This window comes from Crocodylus porosus, unplaced genomic scaffold (genome assembly GCF_001723895.1).
Source record: "Crocodylus porosus isolate Cpor-Errol unplaced genomic scaffold, CroPor_comp1, whole genome shotgun sequence".
In the NCBI taxonomy this organism is placed as follows: domain Eukaryota; kingdom Metazoa; phylum Chordata; order Crocodylia; family Crocodylidae; genus Crocodylus; species Crocodylus porosus.
Window position 1 is genome coordinate 294,109 of NW_017728951.1, and position 17,269 is coordinate 311,377.

Consider the following 17,269-nt stretch of genomic DNA (forward strand, 5'->3'; position numbering starts at 1 on the left):
AGCAGCCCTAAGAATATGAGATCCAACCCAGTTCTCCTTACTCGGATATCCCTAAAGTAAGACTTCTATTCTTTAATAACTACAAAAATATTATAGGATCGAATCTTTGTTATTCAGCACTTAGGTGGGATCCTTTTGTCATATGCTCCTGAATTTTAAAACAAAATAAAAAGAACAAATTAGGAAAAGTGGGAGGGGAACACTCTAAACATCAGTTTTGCTTTGGGCAGGGCATGTGTGATATTCCAATATTCCTAAAATACTTAATGTAATATGAGGTATCAGTTTTTAATTTGTTTCTGGCAACAGGAAGTCTTCCTGGTAGAGGGGCTAGAACTGAAACATTTCATCTGAATTCACCAAATCTGACAGCTCAAATAAAATAGAACTTGGATCTTGACCACCTTCATTTTGCTTTTGCAAATCCAAAGGAATTTTATACTATCTCCATACGACCTCTGGAGTGAGCCTAAAAACCAAAATTAAACCCTAGATTCTACGGATGTCTTAGCTGTTGCAAGGGAAGACATTTGGATTTTAAATTCGTAATACATATTTATATATTGGGTCTTTGGGTCATCTCCAGTCTAATCTTTTTATTAACTTTTTTTGTTCCTACTAATGTGTTTCTATAATTGGCATCAAAGTAATACATTATTTGTATATTTTTACTGTTTTGTGCCTCAGTATTTAGATACTAAGCATCTCAACAGATATGCCTGGGAAATAAGAGTATTCAAACCCCTAAACATTGACAAATTGGGTGGAGAATCATTCCTCAAAGAATCATAGGGAAAATTCTATTTGGTACACATTAGGGTTGTGTGAAGCTTAGGTCCCTGATTTGATCTGGCCCGATTCGGTGAACGGATCTCTGAATACAAATCAAATCAGGAGACCCTTTAATCCCTCTGAATCAACTCGGAACCCTCCAAATTGATTTGGAGAGATTCAGAAACATTCGGAGACTAGGACATAGACACAGCTTTAAATGTTTTTGCTACATCCCTCAAAGTACTAGGGGGCTCGTGAATGCTGGGGTGCATGGAGTGTCCCACAGGAGCGCAGGGGCTCTCCAGTGTGCTTGGCAGCAGACCTGGAAGTAGACCAGAAGCATTTCTGGTCCACCACTGGGTCTGCTGGGGAGTGCGCAGGGAGGGCTCCTTGTACCCCCCAGCTGGGCAACTGGTGCCTCCTGGGGTCCCCCTGTGGCAGATTGCTGAGCCAGAGGGATACGGGGCGGGGCGGGGGTGGGCAACACCCCCCAGCAGACCCAGAAGTGGCCTGGAAGTTCTTCTGGTCCACTTTTGGGTTTGCTGCCAAGCATGCGGGGAGCCCCCCCCATGCTCCTGTGGGACGCTTCATCTGCCCCACAATCATAATGTTCATGAGCCTCATCTGGTACCTCAAGGTATGTAGAAAGAACACTTAAAGCTGTGTCTATGGCCAGATTGCTGATTCTCTGAATCTGCATCAAATCTTCAGATTCAAATTTAGCCGTGTCGAATCGGGGAGTGATCCAAATCAACGAATAGAATCACTGTTCCCGATTTGGGCAAAATCCGAATAAAATATGGCTCATTTCACACACCTCTAGCACATGACATTAGTTTAGGGTATGCCTGCCCACTTCTATTCCAGGGTAACCACTGCAAACGCAAACCCTTGCCAAGTAGCTGCAAGGTACAATATCAGTGCCTGCTACCCTGGAAGAACTGCCCATCTGTCTGTTTGTGATCCTGGTGTAATTTACATTGGTATATAAACTTGATGTAAGGAATGATTTCTCCACTATTACTCCAGTTAGTTCTACCCACTCAAAACACATCTCTGTCTTTAGCTATGGTTCCTACAGCTTTAACTGTTGAACTGACTAAATGGTAGCAGAAATGTCTAACAGTTTAACAGTTTGTTTTCACACTCTCAGTCAAGACAAAGCTATTTCAAGCACAATTTTGCTGGTTACCTCATTTGACAGGAGTTACTATACTTTTCACACACGTAACTGTTAAAAGGACACCAGAGATTGCAAAGACAAGCATTCAGAAATTAGGAAATGCTAGAATTAAGTGCTACCTAGGGTCACTGAACATAAGGGAGAGATTAAATCAGCCGTTAGATAAAAGCACAACCCCCCCCACCCCCCGCTGAAGTGCCCAATCTATACAGATGCTGTGGAGCTGGGTAAAAGTAATGAGCTGCTTCTTCTAGTAAAGTGTGGATTTTTGGGTTTGGTGTTTTTTTTTTTTTTTATAACTTCTGCAAGCAGTCTATATTTCCTTGCCAGTCTTGTTTTTTCAAACTGCTGAATGTTTTGGCTAAAATTTTCCAAAAAACCTCTGCTTAACTCAATCACTCATTACAAAACATCCCAATCCAAATGGTAAATGTTTGGCAAAGTTATAAACAAGCAGAAACAGCATCTTTTTTAATGGCAACTGATGTCAATTTTAATGAAAGGGGATACTATTATCACCACCTTTAATAAGGTGCCATATTACCTGCTTGGATGCCAGGGGCTAAGTTCCTAATGGCAGCATAGTAATATGGTTATGTCAATGCAATTGGTAATAACAGCTGAAGTACTAACATGTATATTTGTATTAGTATATTTTTAAATTCTAAGTCATACCTCAAAATAATATAACAAATGTTAGATGTTATCAGATAAACTGATCTTACACCAATAGTTTTCATTAATAATTAAGCAAATGAAAATTTCTTTTAAGTTAGTGCTAAGATTGGTAAAATTTAGTGGTGGTCTAGTTCTTAGTAACACATTCATTTTCCCTCTCCCGCCTTGACCATTACAGAGCTAATGAAATACACTTGGAGATTTACACACTGCTGGTCTTCTGTTATCATACTCAATCAATAAGAACTATTTAGAGCAGTGGTAACCTCTTCATGCATACTTCCATTGTCTCTAGGGATCAATATAATCAGTATCGCATCTGGCTGTTGAGATGTAACAAGATTATGGCAGTGAAAAGGCAAGCTTTCCAAATTTTTTTTCCTCAGTACTAAAACACACGGGTAATATTTTTGTGTCTACCCCCAGAGGAAAAAATAGCAATACAACAATACGTAAGTGTTGCAAAATACATACATTCAACACTATACTAAACTATACAGAACTGCAATGCTATCTTTGATTTAACAGGTCTCACTGTTATCCATGGCTTCTTGCAACTCAATTCAAGTTTTTTTCTCCTGAAATCTATATATTTTTTTTCTAACCCCCCCTCCACCCCAAGAAACCTGACAGCTACTTAGAATAGGGTGACAGATTTAAAAAAGGGGATAGAATCATCATCTGATAACCATCTTGTTTTTGCTACATGTCTAATCCTGTTAAAATTCAGCTACGGGGACCAAATCAGGTTAAAAATTCCATATTTGAAGAGCAAATTATATTGCTATTCTTACAATAACATATTTATTAAAACTGAAAAATATAATCTATTTTTTAGGATATTTATCTTTTAACTTAATGTGGTCAAAGAAATTTGATTATTCAGTTCCACCTTTTGTTCAAGGCATATTCTATGTTGTGCCAGTTTCACCCGTTAGGGATATTCTTCAAAGATTTGAAACAAAGCTTGTATTTTGCTGTTGCTGCTGTTACACTAATTCCCAATCCAGTCACAAGTTTTGCGTATCAAATCAGCTATAAACTGAAGATCTATGAACAGATATACAGTAACAAGAGACTCCAGTGTGCTACTGTCATCAGTTTTATTTCAAAAACACATCTAGGACCAACTGAATCTAGTAGTTAGGCTTTTTACACACAAGAGAACACTATCAGCATTGGTGTCTGCAAGATGTCACTGTATATACTAGTACTTGAAGGGATATAGGAAGAACTCTAACAATTTAGGAAGGGAACAAATCATGATTATATTTTCTCTCTCACACACACTCCATAGCATTAACTGAAACTACAATTTAGGTATCTAATTAAATAAATTCACTGTGTACACATCTTACCTGGGAGGAAATGAGATGTCCAGTTCATACAATCTGTCTTTAAAAACTGACAGCTCTCTGTCAAATTCTAAAAGCTGAAAAAAATAAAATTGAATTTTACTTGTCTTTTTTATTGATATATTATAATTTAAAGATTTTTTCATATCAATTCGTAACACTGATTCTTTTTTAAACAATCACAGGCTTTGATTGTATAGCTTAATTAAAGCACGCATTAAATAGACAAAAATTCAATACAAAGTTCATGTAAAATACTTTAATAATGTTGTTAAAAGCATTCTTTGGTATCTCTGTGTGAAACAGGGAACTTTTACTTTTTAAACTGAGATATAAAGAATCTGCACCGTATATTTACTATCTCAGGATGTTCAGATATTTCTAACTTAATCAGCAATCTTCTCTGAGATAAATACCTTGGCAGCTAAATGGTAGCCTAATTAAATTTACAAACTGTCAGTAAAAATGCAATATTAGATATCTCTGGCCAGGTACGAAGGCAGAATAAACACAAGGATGTGCAGAATCATTTCTCTCAAACCAAGACAAAGAGTATTTTTGAAACCTACTTTTGGGTGGTGCGTGTCTGAGACTATCTAGACTTGTGTTCCAAAAGGGCAGCTAAGGTATAGTAATGATGACAGATATTTAACAGGCACATTTGTAAGTCTAGTTTTAATGTGCTATGTAAATATATCAGTCCTTGCCAAATGTGTTTTTCTTTTATACGACTGCAAAGAAAATAAATATCTGTAATCTTTTGTTCATCAACACAAACCTGTTCATAGAAGTCAATGATAACAGTCTATGTTACACCAATAACCATTCTGATGGCCATAAACAACCTTATTTCAGAACCAGAGTTGGTGTTATGTCTGACGTACAAGTGAATTAGTGCGTAAAAAGCTCATAATCTGCACTGTTAACTGACCATTGCTCTGAGTAAGTGCCACTTTCTATTTTGACAAGCATGTCATCAAAACAGGACCCTGTATGAGGGCTGTGTGTTTACCCACTGTTCATTAATCATGTCCCATCTCACAGCTGTGCTGATACCATTGTATGAATGGCCGAGGTTCCGAAAGAAATTAGATTGTGTCCCTCTCTCCCCTCTGCCACCTCATAAATCATTCCTGAAATGTACAATTAGCAGCTACTTGTACACATTAATTATCTGTGTGAAAAGCAGCTACCTGAACCACCTGCACTACTGATTAGCTACCTCCCTATGGCCCACCCATTCTTCCCTTAATCTCTAAGTGTAGTGCCGCCTACAGTCTATCTACATATGTTCGTGTGCACATGCACAGAAAAAAGCATTACTAATTCTTTACAATTTGCTACTCACCCTACCATATGAGAAAGATTATACAAAATATGCATTTGCAGAGGTTTTGTACAAGGTTTAATATTTAGCAAATCTCTAGTCATAAATGTATTCATTTTTCTCGAAGATTTCTGGCAGAGTGTTTACCTATATTCTTGTATAAATTTACATTATGTCCATAAATAAGAGCCTGATCCTGTAATCCATTAGGCCTCCTGGATAATTTTTCTCACGAGTTATCTCAATGACTTCACGGGGCTACATATCAGTAAAAATTACTCATCATACATGATTGCAGGGTCAAGTCCTATATTAAAGTACATACAGCCAAGTGTGTATGTGTTATATATTTAGACACACAGGTCATGGAAATAGCTGCTAACACCCTTTTCTTGACCCCAAACATTAAATATTTTAATAGATACTAATTGCCTGACATGAACCCTGTGGAAAAACACTTTAATGAAATTCCTCAAATGAAAACTTGACAGTTTCTTCCAAATCTACTTTCTACCTGAATTTAATTTTCTAGCTCTGTTCAAACAAAAAAAAATTGTACGAGACAAATGAAAGATGGGGGAAGGGACTTATTTTAATTGTTTGAAAAATGCAAAGGCTGAATAAAAGAACAATTCTTCACAGAACACAATGGTAAAAAATGCTCAGTGAGAATTCCAAAGACTGAGAAAGTCAAATAGATGCATTGTCCTTTCACATTAATTCAAACATTCTAAACTTTGCATATTCAGATTGGTTTTCTCATTATATTCGGGCAATGACTAGATCCAGAGATCCACAGGCCAGGTTCTAGCAAAATGAGCTGTTAGACATAGGTTAGAGACTTTTCAGTGACATCTGCAGACATTTCTGATGTTTTATAGATTATTACTTGTTTAGTTGTATGCTATCTAATGCACATGGGCTACTGACACTGTTGCACCACAGATAACAGATAATAGGAACAAGATTCTATTGTGTACTGGAAGCTCTACAAATCTCCCTACTTTTCGCAAGCACTGATATTTTATACCTTTATAGTTAGAATGAAAGCATAACTAATGACAGCCTGCTTGGATGCAACAGGCAAAACTTGGTTGCTGTAAATATAATTTGGAGTTGCTAATAGCATCTGGGGAAGATCTAGCCTTGAAAGAAAAATCAGTTTTAACATTTTTAATTTCAGTATATTACTTCTGGAGAAAGTTACTCTTTTCTATGCCAGTATTGTATGGATAGTTACTAACTTAATTATATCATTTTTTTCTCTAGACATTAATTAAATGGCTGGAGAAGCCTGTATTTTTTTCTATTCTGTCTGAAATAGCAACAGATGTATGCTCAAGCAGGAGCTACGAAGACCTGATTTATTCATTCCTGTCTGTAGGTGAGAACAAATTTCTTCATCCTGTCCATGAATTTCCAGTGGGAGTTCTTTTTTTGGGCTTCTCTTATCTGCCAAGGCCTACAATAGAGTGGAAAGGCAAAATGTCCACACTGGTATGAAGTCATGGACAGATAATGCAAACCACTGAACTGAGATAACACCACCTGATACAGTAGAGAATTACCCCTTAAAGAATCTAGGATAAAACTTTATTGGTACAAGTTACACTAGTTTAGGTTTCATCTGTCTGTTTTTCATACCAGCGCCCTAAATGCAAACAGACAGTTAAATGATCCCTCACTAACTACTGGCATGACACTGGCATTTTCCTTGAATTACTGGTTCCTGACTCAGACCTTTGCTCCAAGGAGAAAACCTCCAATTAATGAAAAACTTTAAAGCTGTACAGACAAATTGAAACACTGCAAGGCAGTGTAGCAATTTCAAATCAACTCTGCTTGAAAAAGGGCTGGGCTTGGACAGGGACCCTTTTTTTGTATGAATTTTAAAGGATGAGCCCAACCTACTACTATGCACACTGACTTTCAGTATAATCATCTCAGTGGTTTACATATTGCACATTAAACAACACTGTGAATAACTTCATTGCTGTAATAGTAAACTTTGTTTAAATATAGCTGAGTGCATCTGTTCTTTCTAAATAATCTGAATATGACAAAGGAATTAGGTTGAAAGCCTGAAAATCAATATATTGTTCCACTTAATTTACTCATTGTAACATCATCCTGGAGAACCTAGCCTTTTAGGTGTTATATGAAGTGCTGGGGTAATCAGAGCAATTACACTGGGGACTTTAAAGTATTGTAGTTCGAAGTTGATACAGGAGCTGCATGTCATAGGCAGACAGTCTCATAGGGACCATGATTCCAACCACATACAAACAATACACTTTATCTACATGTGATTTGAAGATGCATGGCTATACTTCCTACTGTTTCAATTGTCAATTACAATAGAGTAATTCCACCAAAACGTTTGGCCTATAAAGTTCAACGCACAGTCCAACAGGACTATTTGATAAAAACAGCTTTCTAAAGGGTGAATAGTATAGCCTATTCATATGAATATGTATATGCATGTAACAAGCAGGAGTAGTATACTCTGTATAAGAAGGATAGATGTAGCATTCCTTTTACAGCATTTTTTTCATTTTTGAAATGTTGGATTCACTTATAGGAATTTGCAATCTAGAATTCCTGTATTTCTGTTTAGTGGTCTTTTTTTGGCCAAAATCCTCAATCAGCGTTTACACAATACTTAGACGGACTCCCACTGGTATCTGTGAGTGTTTACTGAATAGGAAACTAGGGCTGTCAATTAATCACAGTTAACTTACGTGATTAATGCAAAAATAAATTAACACATTAATTTTTTTAATTGTGTTAATTGCGCACATCATTTTGACTAGTGGACCCATGTGCACAGCCCTGACCCTGGCTTGCCCCATGCCTACTACAGACACACCTGCCCAGGCCGAGCAGTGGCAGCAGCAGCAGTGGCTAGGTAGAAGCTGTTACTTAGCATAGGGAAAAGTGGCCCTTCCCCCTCACTGCTGCCAGGGCCTTCTTGCTGGAGCCACCCAGAGCCCATGCCCAGGCTGCCCTGTGGCTCCTCTCTGCTGCCATCACTGCTGTCTCCGGTCTGCCCATTGGGGCAGTGGTGACAGTGCAGAAGAGCCACAGGGCAGCCTGAGCACAGGCAACAGGTGGCTGCATCAAGAAGGGCCCAACTGCAGTGAGGGGAAGCTTCTCCTCTGTGCTGAGCAGCAGCTTCTGCCTAGCTGCTGTCACTACTCAATGTGGCCAGGCGAGTCTGGATCAGGTTCAGGGAGGGCCAGAGTCAGGGCTGTTTCTGGCTGGTCCACTCCGACTGGGACGAGTCTGGAGCGGGTGTGGGGTGGGCCAGCAGCGGGACTGGGGCAGTGCACTGTTGGTGGTAGTGGGGAGGAGCCGCAGGGTGCATGGGCTCCAGGTTGTTGGGTGCATGGGGGCTGACTATTAACTGTGCAATTAAAATTGTGATTTGTTGCAATTCATTTTTTTAGTCATTGGTCAGCCCTAGTAGGAACTGAATGAAAATTTAAGGACTGTCAGATTTGGACTTTTAGTATTAATTACTCTTTCCTAAAGAGTGTTTTTCAAGCTCAAAGTTACTTTAGTTTATTTTCACAACCCCATACCAGAACTAGGAATGATTTGGGGGTTTAATGGGTTTCCCATAGAGACATCTGTCCCAAGGTTGATTTGAATAGCCTTATGTTGGTCTTGTTCAAAAGGCATTGTTAAGTTTTATTTATTCATATCATCTTACCACTGTATGAATTGTGTTATGATGTCTGAATGTATCTTTACAATTTTGGGACACAGCTTAGTCAAATGTTATGGCCAAACCTCTGGTTAAGAACTGCTTACGTACCAAAGGAACAGAAGAGAGGTGAAACTGGTAAGTATCACTAAGCAATTGTGTAGAGTAAGAAGTTCCAAACACAGGCAGAAAGGGCTGTTGTTGGGATGGGCCCCCAATGGACACCCACTATTGTTTGCCTGTAATGAGAGAAGTCAGCCTAACAATAATGAAAGTATCTCAGAGTGCCTCAGGAGGCAAAAATTTTCTGGAGAATTCAAATTTCTCAGCAACTTGAATAATGCTAGGGTTGGGGATGGGGGCAGGGAACTGGCTTGGAGGTATTTAGGAGCTTTCTGTGGGCTAGTATGCCACGTCGCATATTGTTAATGACCGCTAATAAAGTTCAGTGGCAGACTACAGGAACTGCACATGGCCACTGAGGATGAGTCCACATGAGTTGGCAATTACACACACGATACCTGACTGACTGTAGGTTAGCAGATGTCTTTAGATTATCTCAAGCCTTTGGGGTAAATCAAGGTCCCCAGCAGTTAGGGCTTGCAGAGTCAGCAAGAAGACTGATCCCTGGAAATATTAGCAGGACTTCCTGAAGGTGTAGACTGTAGCCAGATGGGAACTGAGGAAGTTTCCTTTCCTTTTTTTTTGTTTTCAAACCATATGGTCAACTTTTCATGGATACACAATAAATCCTTTTGTTGTTTTGTTAGATTACTGGCTGCCTGTAGTAAAGTGTGATCTCAGGGCAAATGATATCCCAGGCAAGTCCCTTCTATGGGGGGCGGGGAAGGAGGGCTAATAATCTTTCATGAACTAAGGGGAAACTATTTAGTGCTGGCAAACGTTCTCCTAGTATAGCTTTGGGGTAGCAAGCCAAAATGAAAGAACAAGGCATATGGAAGACCCCAGGCATCCACTTTGTGGTCACACAGAACTAATTCAATGGTTTAAAGGGCAAAAGAGTTTTGTGACCAGAATTGTGCTGTTGGACATAACAGTGACAGGGCACGACTGAGGTGGCAGAAGGAAAGATTATATACAAATGGACCTGGAACCCCAGGAGAACGTTCCTAGAGAGGCTGATCTAGACTGGCCAACAAAGCAATGCCTGAATTGCCTGTGCATGCAAAGTGGAAGATCAAAACCAACCATGAACAAATGGGGCTATTCTAATAAAAACATATGCGAGTGCAATGAATTGCACACTATGGAGCATCTGCTTGTTTGCTGACTCCTTGGTGAGACCTGTAGAAAGGAGGATCTTGCTGCAGCAATGGAAAGAGCCATTACTTGTGCATGATTTTTGGAATACATCCAGTTTATGACAAGGACATGGGAAGCAGCAGCAGCAGTAGCAGCAGCAGCTGTGGAGTCTTGTGAAAGGGCAGTGGGACTAAGGCTTGCTGGGAGTGAGGAGTGCCAGGGACAGATCTTGGTCTTTTCCCTGAGAGGAGCAGTGGGACAGTGAAGAGCCCTTGACTGAGAAAATGATGCCAATTCTTTGTCAGGATCATTTGCTTATACATATATAAGCAAATATATATTTTGTGTGTGTGTGTGTGTGTGTGTGTGTGTGTGTGTGTGTGTGTGTGTGTGTGTATATATAGTTGTGTATATATATATATAATTATATTATATATTGTATCTTTTCACCTCCATCTATTTGCATCTTTAGACTATAAACACTTCAGGATAGGAACTCTCTCTACCATGCACAGCACAATGGGACTCCAATCTCAACTGGGCCCACTGGGAGTTACTAAAATGTAAGTATTTACTACTACTACCACCATGATAGAATACTACATTTAATACTGAAGAAAATCGCTGATAGATGTTCCTTACTCTTCCCTGAAACAATTAGGATCAGATACAACTCAACCTTTTAGCTGCTTAAGTAGACTCAAGCACTTAAGTGTGTTCCTATTCTGTCCTGCTATAGAGCCCCATAAACTTCATTAATGAATCTATTTTTGAAGTAGGCTGTCATCTTAGCCCTAAGACTATGTGACAAAAAAAAAGCAAGATGACCCACTCATTTTTTTGCATTACTAGTTTTTCAGGGATCTGAATAGTTGCAATGGGATCATACTTATGTACTTAATTGTGCTTAATAGGTGCTACAAAAATATTCAGCAAGGTGACTATTAAAAAGTGCATTTCTAAAGTGTAGTGGAATATCTATAACCTATGCTTCGACAGTGTTTGTAAACGTTCAACATACGAAACTTTCTGGGCTAGCTACACAACAAATGCATTACTTTAAAAAAGGAGTTCTTTGTATAGGCAACCCTCACTTAGCGCTCTTAATTGGTTCCTGAAAAAATAAGCATTAAGTGAAATGAGTGTTAAGCAAAACCGAAAGTATTTGACGACCCAAGATGGCGACCGCAATTATTTTTAATGACCCAAGATGGCAACCGTGTTATAATGAAACTTGCTGAGTGCTAAGTGAAATCAGGTATCAATTTAAAATGAGCATAAGCAATTATAGCACAATAGTGCTAAGCGAAACAGTCTTAAGCCGTGGTTGCCTGTATAGAAGAACACTCCCACATTATATTACAGTTGTGCCATTACCCTTAATGGTATTTTCATTACAAACTACTGTCTCCATGGGCTTATAAGGTGGCTGATAAAATTGACTGTGGTGGATCTTGGCATACATGTTCACAGTGATGGGAAGCGACAGGCTTTTTTCCTGTTCCCCTCCTTTTTCAGGTGGAATCAGCAACGATCATTCTTTCAAGGGGGTGTAGGATAGGGGATGTGCACAGAGGTAATAAATCCTACGTATTCTGCAAAGCTCTATGGCCTGGATGAATCTATTTGTTACTGAGAGGCAGAGATTTGAGGCTAGTGGATTAAACACTATGCAGAACCACAGTGATACTCTCCTACAGAAAGAAGCTCATGAAGTGGAGAAGTAGCAACTAGCTAATATATAGTCCCTAGGCTAGAATACTGGTATTAAAACAGCCCCCTCCAGCTGTTTTAGACTGTGCACCAGGGCCAACAGTTTGGCCTATGAGAACATTTGCATACAATTTTAAATGCAGAAATGATACAGCGCAACCATTTCAAATAATCAGATTTTGCACATACACGACATAGTTAAAAAAAAAATCACATCAATTTTTGCTTGCTTAGGTTTAAAGTAAAAAGGTACCCTGAAAAAGGTCAATGTCCACAGGGACACTGCTATGAGCTGCCTTAGCTAAAATCACAGAAGTATGAACCCTTTATAACAGGGCAACTTAATTCAGTCATTGGAGTAGAACAACGGCAATTACTCATCAAGACCTACAGACCAAAGTCAGAGCATTGTTAGATCAGAAGGTGATATTAGCAGCATTTATCAAATCCATCTGCAGCAACCACCAGAGAATTCACAGCTGCTAGAGGGAAATGAAGTTGCAGACCAAAAAAAAAAAAAGAAAAAAAAAAAGAAGAAAAAGGAGATGAGCAAGATGAGCATGTAGAAGTAACCTTAGAGAATTAAAGTATGTGAACACTGGCAATAGGAACCTCCTCTGTCACTCCATCACTATAAATGACTTATACACATATATAATTTTATCCAACTTTATAGTCAAGAAGGACATGCTTAGGAAATGTTTCTGCAGTCCTTGCTCAAACCAAATGCTTACTGATTTAGAAAGAGCCTTGTGAATATATCTGTCTTTCTGTTTATTCTATAAAATGTGAATAAACATTTTCTTTCTTCCTGTTTGGAAATTCTTCTCTAGCAGCACAATTGTTCGGTGATACTTACCAGTTTCACCTCTCTTTTGTTCCTTTGATATGTAAACAGTTCTTAACCCGAGGTATGGCCATAATATTTGACTAAACACAAGTCTATTTAGTACCTCATTTTAAAGCTTTTGTTTTCTAGCTAGGAGTTGGCAAGCTTCTCTGTCACACTACATTTTGAACACTCTTTACTTTTCTCATCCTTAGAAGAGCAAGTATTACACTAGCACTGAAGTGTGAATTTATTTTTATAGGAAATCCTTCTCTCTTAACAGGTAGTAGAACTAATAAATATGAAGTTATATTACATATATATTGTGTATATTAGTGTACTGTAATTTACTGTAGTTTGCACTGGCTGGGCCATTTCATATTAAAGGCCAAAATCAGGCCTGAACCCAAATCATCAACTCTTATCAAAATACCACGTGGACAGGGGCTTTTATCGGGGTCTGTGATGGGGCCTTCATCGGGGGGTATTCTATTCTCTCTTTCATGTGGCACCAGTTATCAACATCTAAATTTATGAGCCAGCGTAGGGTATTATAGCTCAATGTGTGGAATCTATCTACCTCATCTGGGCATTTTTAAAGATTGCAGCTTTTGATTAAGTATACTGTTTGCTGGACATCACATTTACAAAGGGGGCTGTCCAAGATGTTCATCTTGGGATGTATTGTTTTGAAGCCTCTGGATCCAGAACTCGGTCTATTCAGTTTGGCCCACGCTTCTCTGTCAAGATCATACTCAATGGGGGACTTTTTTGATGCTGGTATAAAATGCTGTAGGGATAGATCTGACTTTTCCCAGCAGTTGGCCCACTCCATTGCTGCCCATAGATTTTGTTCAGTATCCCCAATCTCTTCCAGGAGCTTGTGGGCTTCATTTACAAAGTGCTTACAACTTTTGAGTCTCTTAAGCCTCCATCTGTTTGGGTCTTCAGTTGACAGTTGATGGAGCAGGTGATTTTTGTCATTTCTTGCCTTTATTGCCAGTAATGATGATAGGGTCTGTCTTTTTATATCACTTGGTCGAATGCCCGAGAGTACGGGGAGAACATCTGTGTATAAGTTGCACAGCCTGTTATGAGTCTCAGCACACTGTTAAGTACAGTGTTGAGTTTTTTTATCTGACAACTTCAGGACCATACAGGAGCACAATATTCTTCTGGGGCATATACAATTGCAAATGTGGTGGTTCTGAGCACTTCGGAGTTGGCATTCACTTCATGTCATGCTGGCTAAACATCTTAAGGCAAAACTAATTGTACAGAGACCTTATACTACTACTGACCTTCTGAATATGATGCTTATGGGTGAGGGAACAGTCTAATGCAAGGGCGGGCAAAATATGGTCCATGGGCCAGATCTGGCCCACCAGGGCATTCTATCTGGCCTGCAAGTTTAGAAAAATTAATATTTTCTCTAAAAAGTTTAGAAAATTAATATTTATCTGCTGCTGGTTGCCTGTTAAGGATGACAGGAACCAGGAGCATTAGGACTCAGTGGAAGCCAGTAGGACTCAGAAGCAAGGCTGGCCCAGCCCTGCCTCACCCCTCCTACCCCTGCCCCCGCACCTGGAAGCCTTTGCCTGCGACCGCTTTTGCTGCTTCCCTGCACACCTGCTCCAGCACCATGTGTCCCTGGGCTGCAATTCCAGACCTCAGGAGCACAGGGCCTGTGCTGGTATCCTGGGGCCAGGAGCGGGAGGGTGTGTATGTATGCGTGTGTCCACACGTGCAGTGAGGGAGGAGGAGAGAGTGACAGAGCAAAGAGGGGGGGAGAGAGAGAGAGAGAGAGAAAGAGAGTAATGAGGGAGGCACAGTGTGTGTGTGTGTGTGCGTGCTCGTGCACACAGTGAGGGAGCAGAGGAGAGAGACAGAGCAATGAGGGAAGGAGAGAGAGATTGTGTGTGTGCGCGTGTAGTGAGGGAGGTACAGAGTGTGCATGTGTCTGCATAATGAGGCAGGGAGAGGGAGAGTGTGTGTGTTCATAGGGTGAGTCCCACAAGCACACCCCACTGTACACATGCGCCCACACCCCTCCTTGCAATGCCATACATGCAGACCCCTCCCCCAGCATCCCCTCATACACCACGGCCACCTTTCCCCCACCAACCCCATACCCACTCACACCCCACACATCCACACACACACACCCACATGGTCCCTCACATCACTCCCACACACCTATCAACCCCCTCACAAAACCCCTCCACACACACTCATATCCTCCCCACCCCCAAATACCCACACATCCACAGCCCCCCCACAAACCTATACCCACCCCCATAATATACAAGAGTAAGATTTCATTTTAAGTTATTGTGCAATCACTTCTGTACACTACACAAACGTATGTAAATCAGGACAAAAATATTTTTTGAAATCAAATTAATGAATGCTGTAGATGTTCCATTTTTAGAATATAATTTGGCATTTTTCTGGTTATGAGATGGCAAAACCCTGTGCTGAAAGGAGTATTTCTGGTGGCAAAGGTTGGGGGTTAGGGAGCAGGACTTCCAGTCTCAAGACGGCAACCAGGGGTGGGGCACCTGTCAAGAGATGGGGCTATGCATGCAGCCATCAACAGCTTGCCAAAAATCATTAAGCAGCCCTCTGCTCAAAACAACTGCACACCCCTGGTCTAATGTGAATCCTAGGTAGGTTGAGTTATGTTCATGGGAAAGGATGTTGTTGCCTACTCTGATATTCAGCTTGCCCTTGGCTCAATGATTGTCCTGGTGAAACAGTGATGATACCAGCTGATCAGGGTATTCTATTAGAAGGGAGGGACAGGAAGACAGTCATCTCTATGGAAGCACCACATGTCTGTTCTAGTTCCAAGTCCTCTTTCCTGGCTCCACTCAAAAACTCCCTCTATCTGAAGGGAGTGATAGATATGATAAAATAGTTTCAGGATGTATTAACTTTCTGCCATCTTGGATGCTGTTGTCCTGAGTCTTCTCTACTGGAAATTGTGAACCATCATATAAAATGTAATGAAGTGATATTCCTGTTTGGGTGCAAATGCAGAGCAGTTAAGGCAGCTAGCTATGGCTCCGGAGGTAAATTTATGCTTGCTCTGGACTTGTGCCAAAGTCTACCTTTTGCTGACACCACTGGTCAAGGAACTTGTTCACTGAAGACCAGGAAGACAAAGGTAGCTAGGCACGATGCTAGCCACAGCTCTCCCTTGCATGCCACTGCCTGTAGAAATTGGCATTCCTTAAATCACTAATTCAATGGGCCTCCATGCTCAGGTGGACCTTGGGTATTCCTGCTATAGATTTATATAAGATGGTTAAAAAAAATCTATTAAATTCTAGATTTTTAGATAATGTTAGGGTGATTTTGTATCTCTCATGGTTCAGGAAAAATGTGTGTGAGAGGAATTTTTGTAGGCAATATCCTTACTGGTCCAACTGTACATTTGGGAGGGATACAGACAAGCTTTCAGCTTCCAACTATCCTTCCTCAGATTTATCTAAGGTACCTGAAACTTGTCTAGAGCCCTCGCAACTATAAAGTTGGTCCAAAAAAAGATATCACCCACAAAAATCCTTGTCTCTAGATCTTTATAGTACTTTTTAGTGGTCCTTACTGGCTGCATCCTTTTAGGCTAGGGACTGACATTCAAAAACCCTGAGCCTGAGTTGATTCAATCTTTGCCAGTTAGTTTAACCTGGCTAAACTGGTTTGTAACAATACAGACATCGCCTCTGGGCTGGACTGAAGAAATGCCAGCACATGCCTGCAGTGGCTCAGGCTAGAAGCTGGGGGTGGTGGTGGGGAGGGCCTAAAGCAGCCCTCCCTTTCCTTCTAGTGTTGAGCTGAAGGGTGGGGGCATGGGCAGGCCCTGGAAGGATGCTCCGATTAGGGAGGGGATCCCTCCCTCCTGAGCAGCCAAGCAGGGAGTTGATTACACAGCGTTTATCACCCCTAACTCAGTGTTTATCAGCTGATTAAGAAAACAACAGCCTCTCTCCATTTGTTCAAGTTCTTCTTTCATAGTTTCACAGTTTCTAGGGTCGGAAGGGACCTGAGTAGATCATCTAGTCCGAACCCTCTGCCATGGCAGGAAAGAGTGCTGGGGTCAAATGACCCCAGCAAGGTGTTCATCTAGCCTCCTCTGAAAACCCCCCAGGGTAGGAGCCAGCACCACTTCTCTTGGAAGTTGGTTCCAGATCCTAGCCGCCCTGACCGTGAAGTAGCGCCTCCTGATATGCAGCCTAAATCTACCCTCTGCCAGCTTGTGACCGTTATTCCTGATCACTCCTGGCAGTGCTCGGGGGAAACAGGGTCTCCCCCAATGCCTGCTGATCCCCTCTGACTAGTTTATAACAGGCCACTAGATTCCCCCCCCGGCCTTCTCTTATGGAGGCTGAACAGGTTCAGGTCCTGTAGCCTCTCCTCATAGGGCCTGCCCTGC

General features: G+C 40.7%; 1 protein-coding gene across 1 annotated transcript in view; it reads right to left on the reverse strand.

Moving 5' to 3' along the window:
* INPP5A (inositol polyphosphate-5-phosphatase A) overlaps positions 1-17,269 on the reverse strand; it is a 441,277-nt gene that overhangs the window by 32,768 nt on the left and 391,240 nt on the right. The window contains exon 12 of the mRNA XM_019555884.1: positions 3,994-4,067. Coding sequence (XP_019411429.1) covers positions 3,994-4,067 — 74 coding nt within the window. The remainder of the gene's footprint in view (positions 1-3,993; positions 4,068-17,269) is intronic.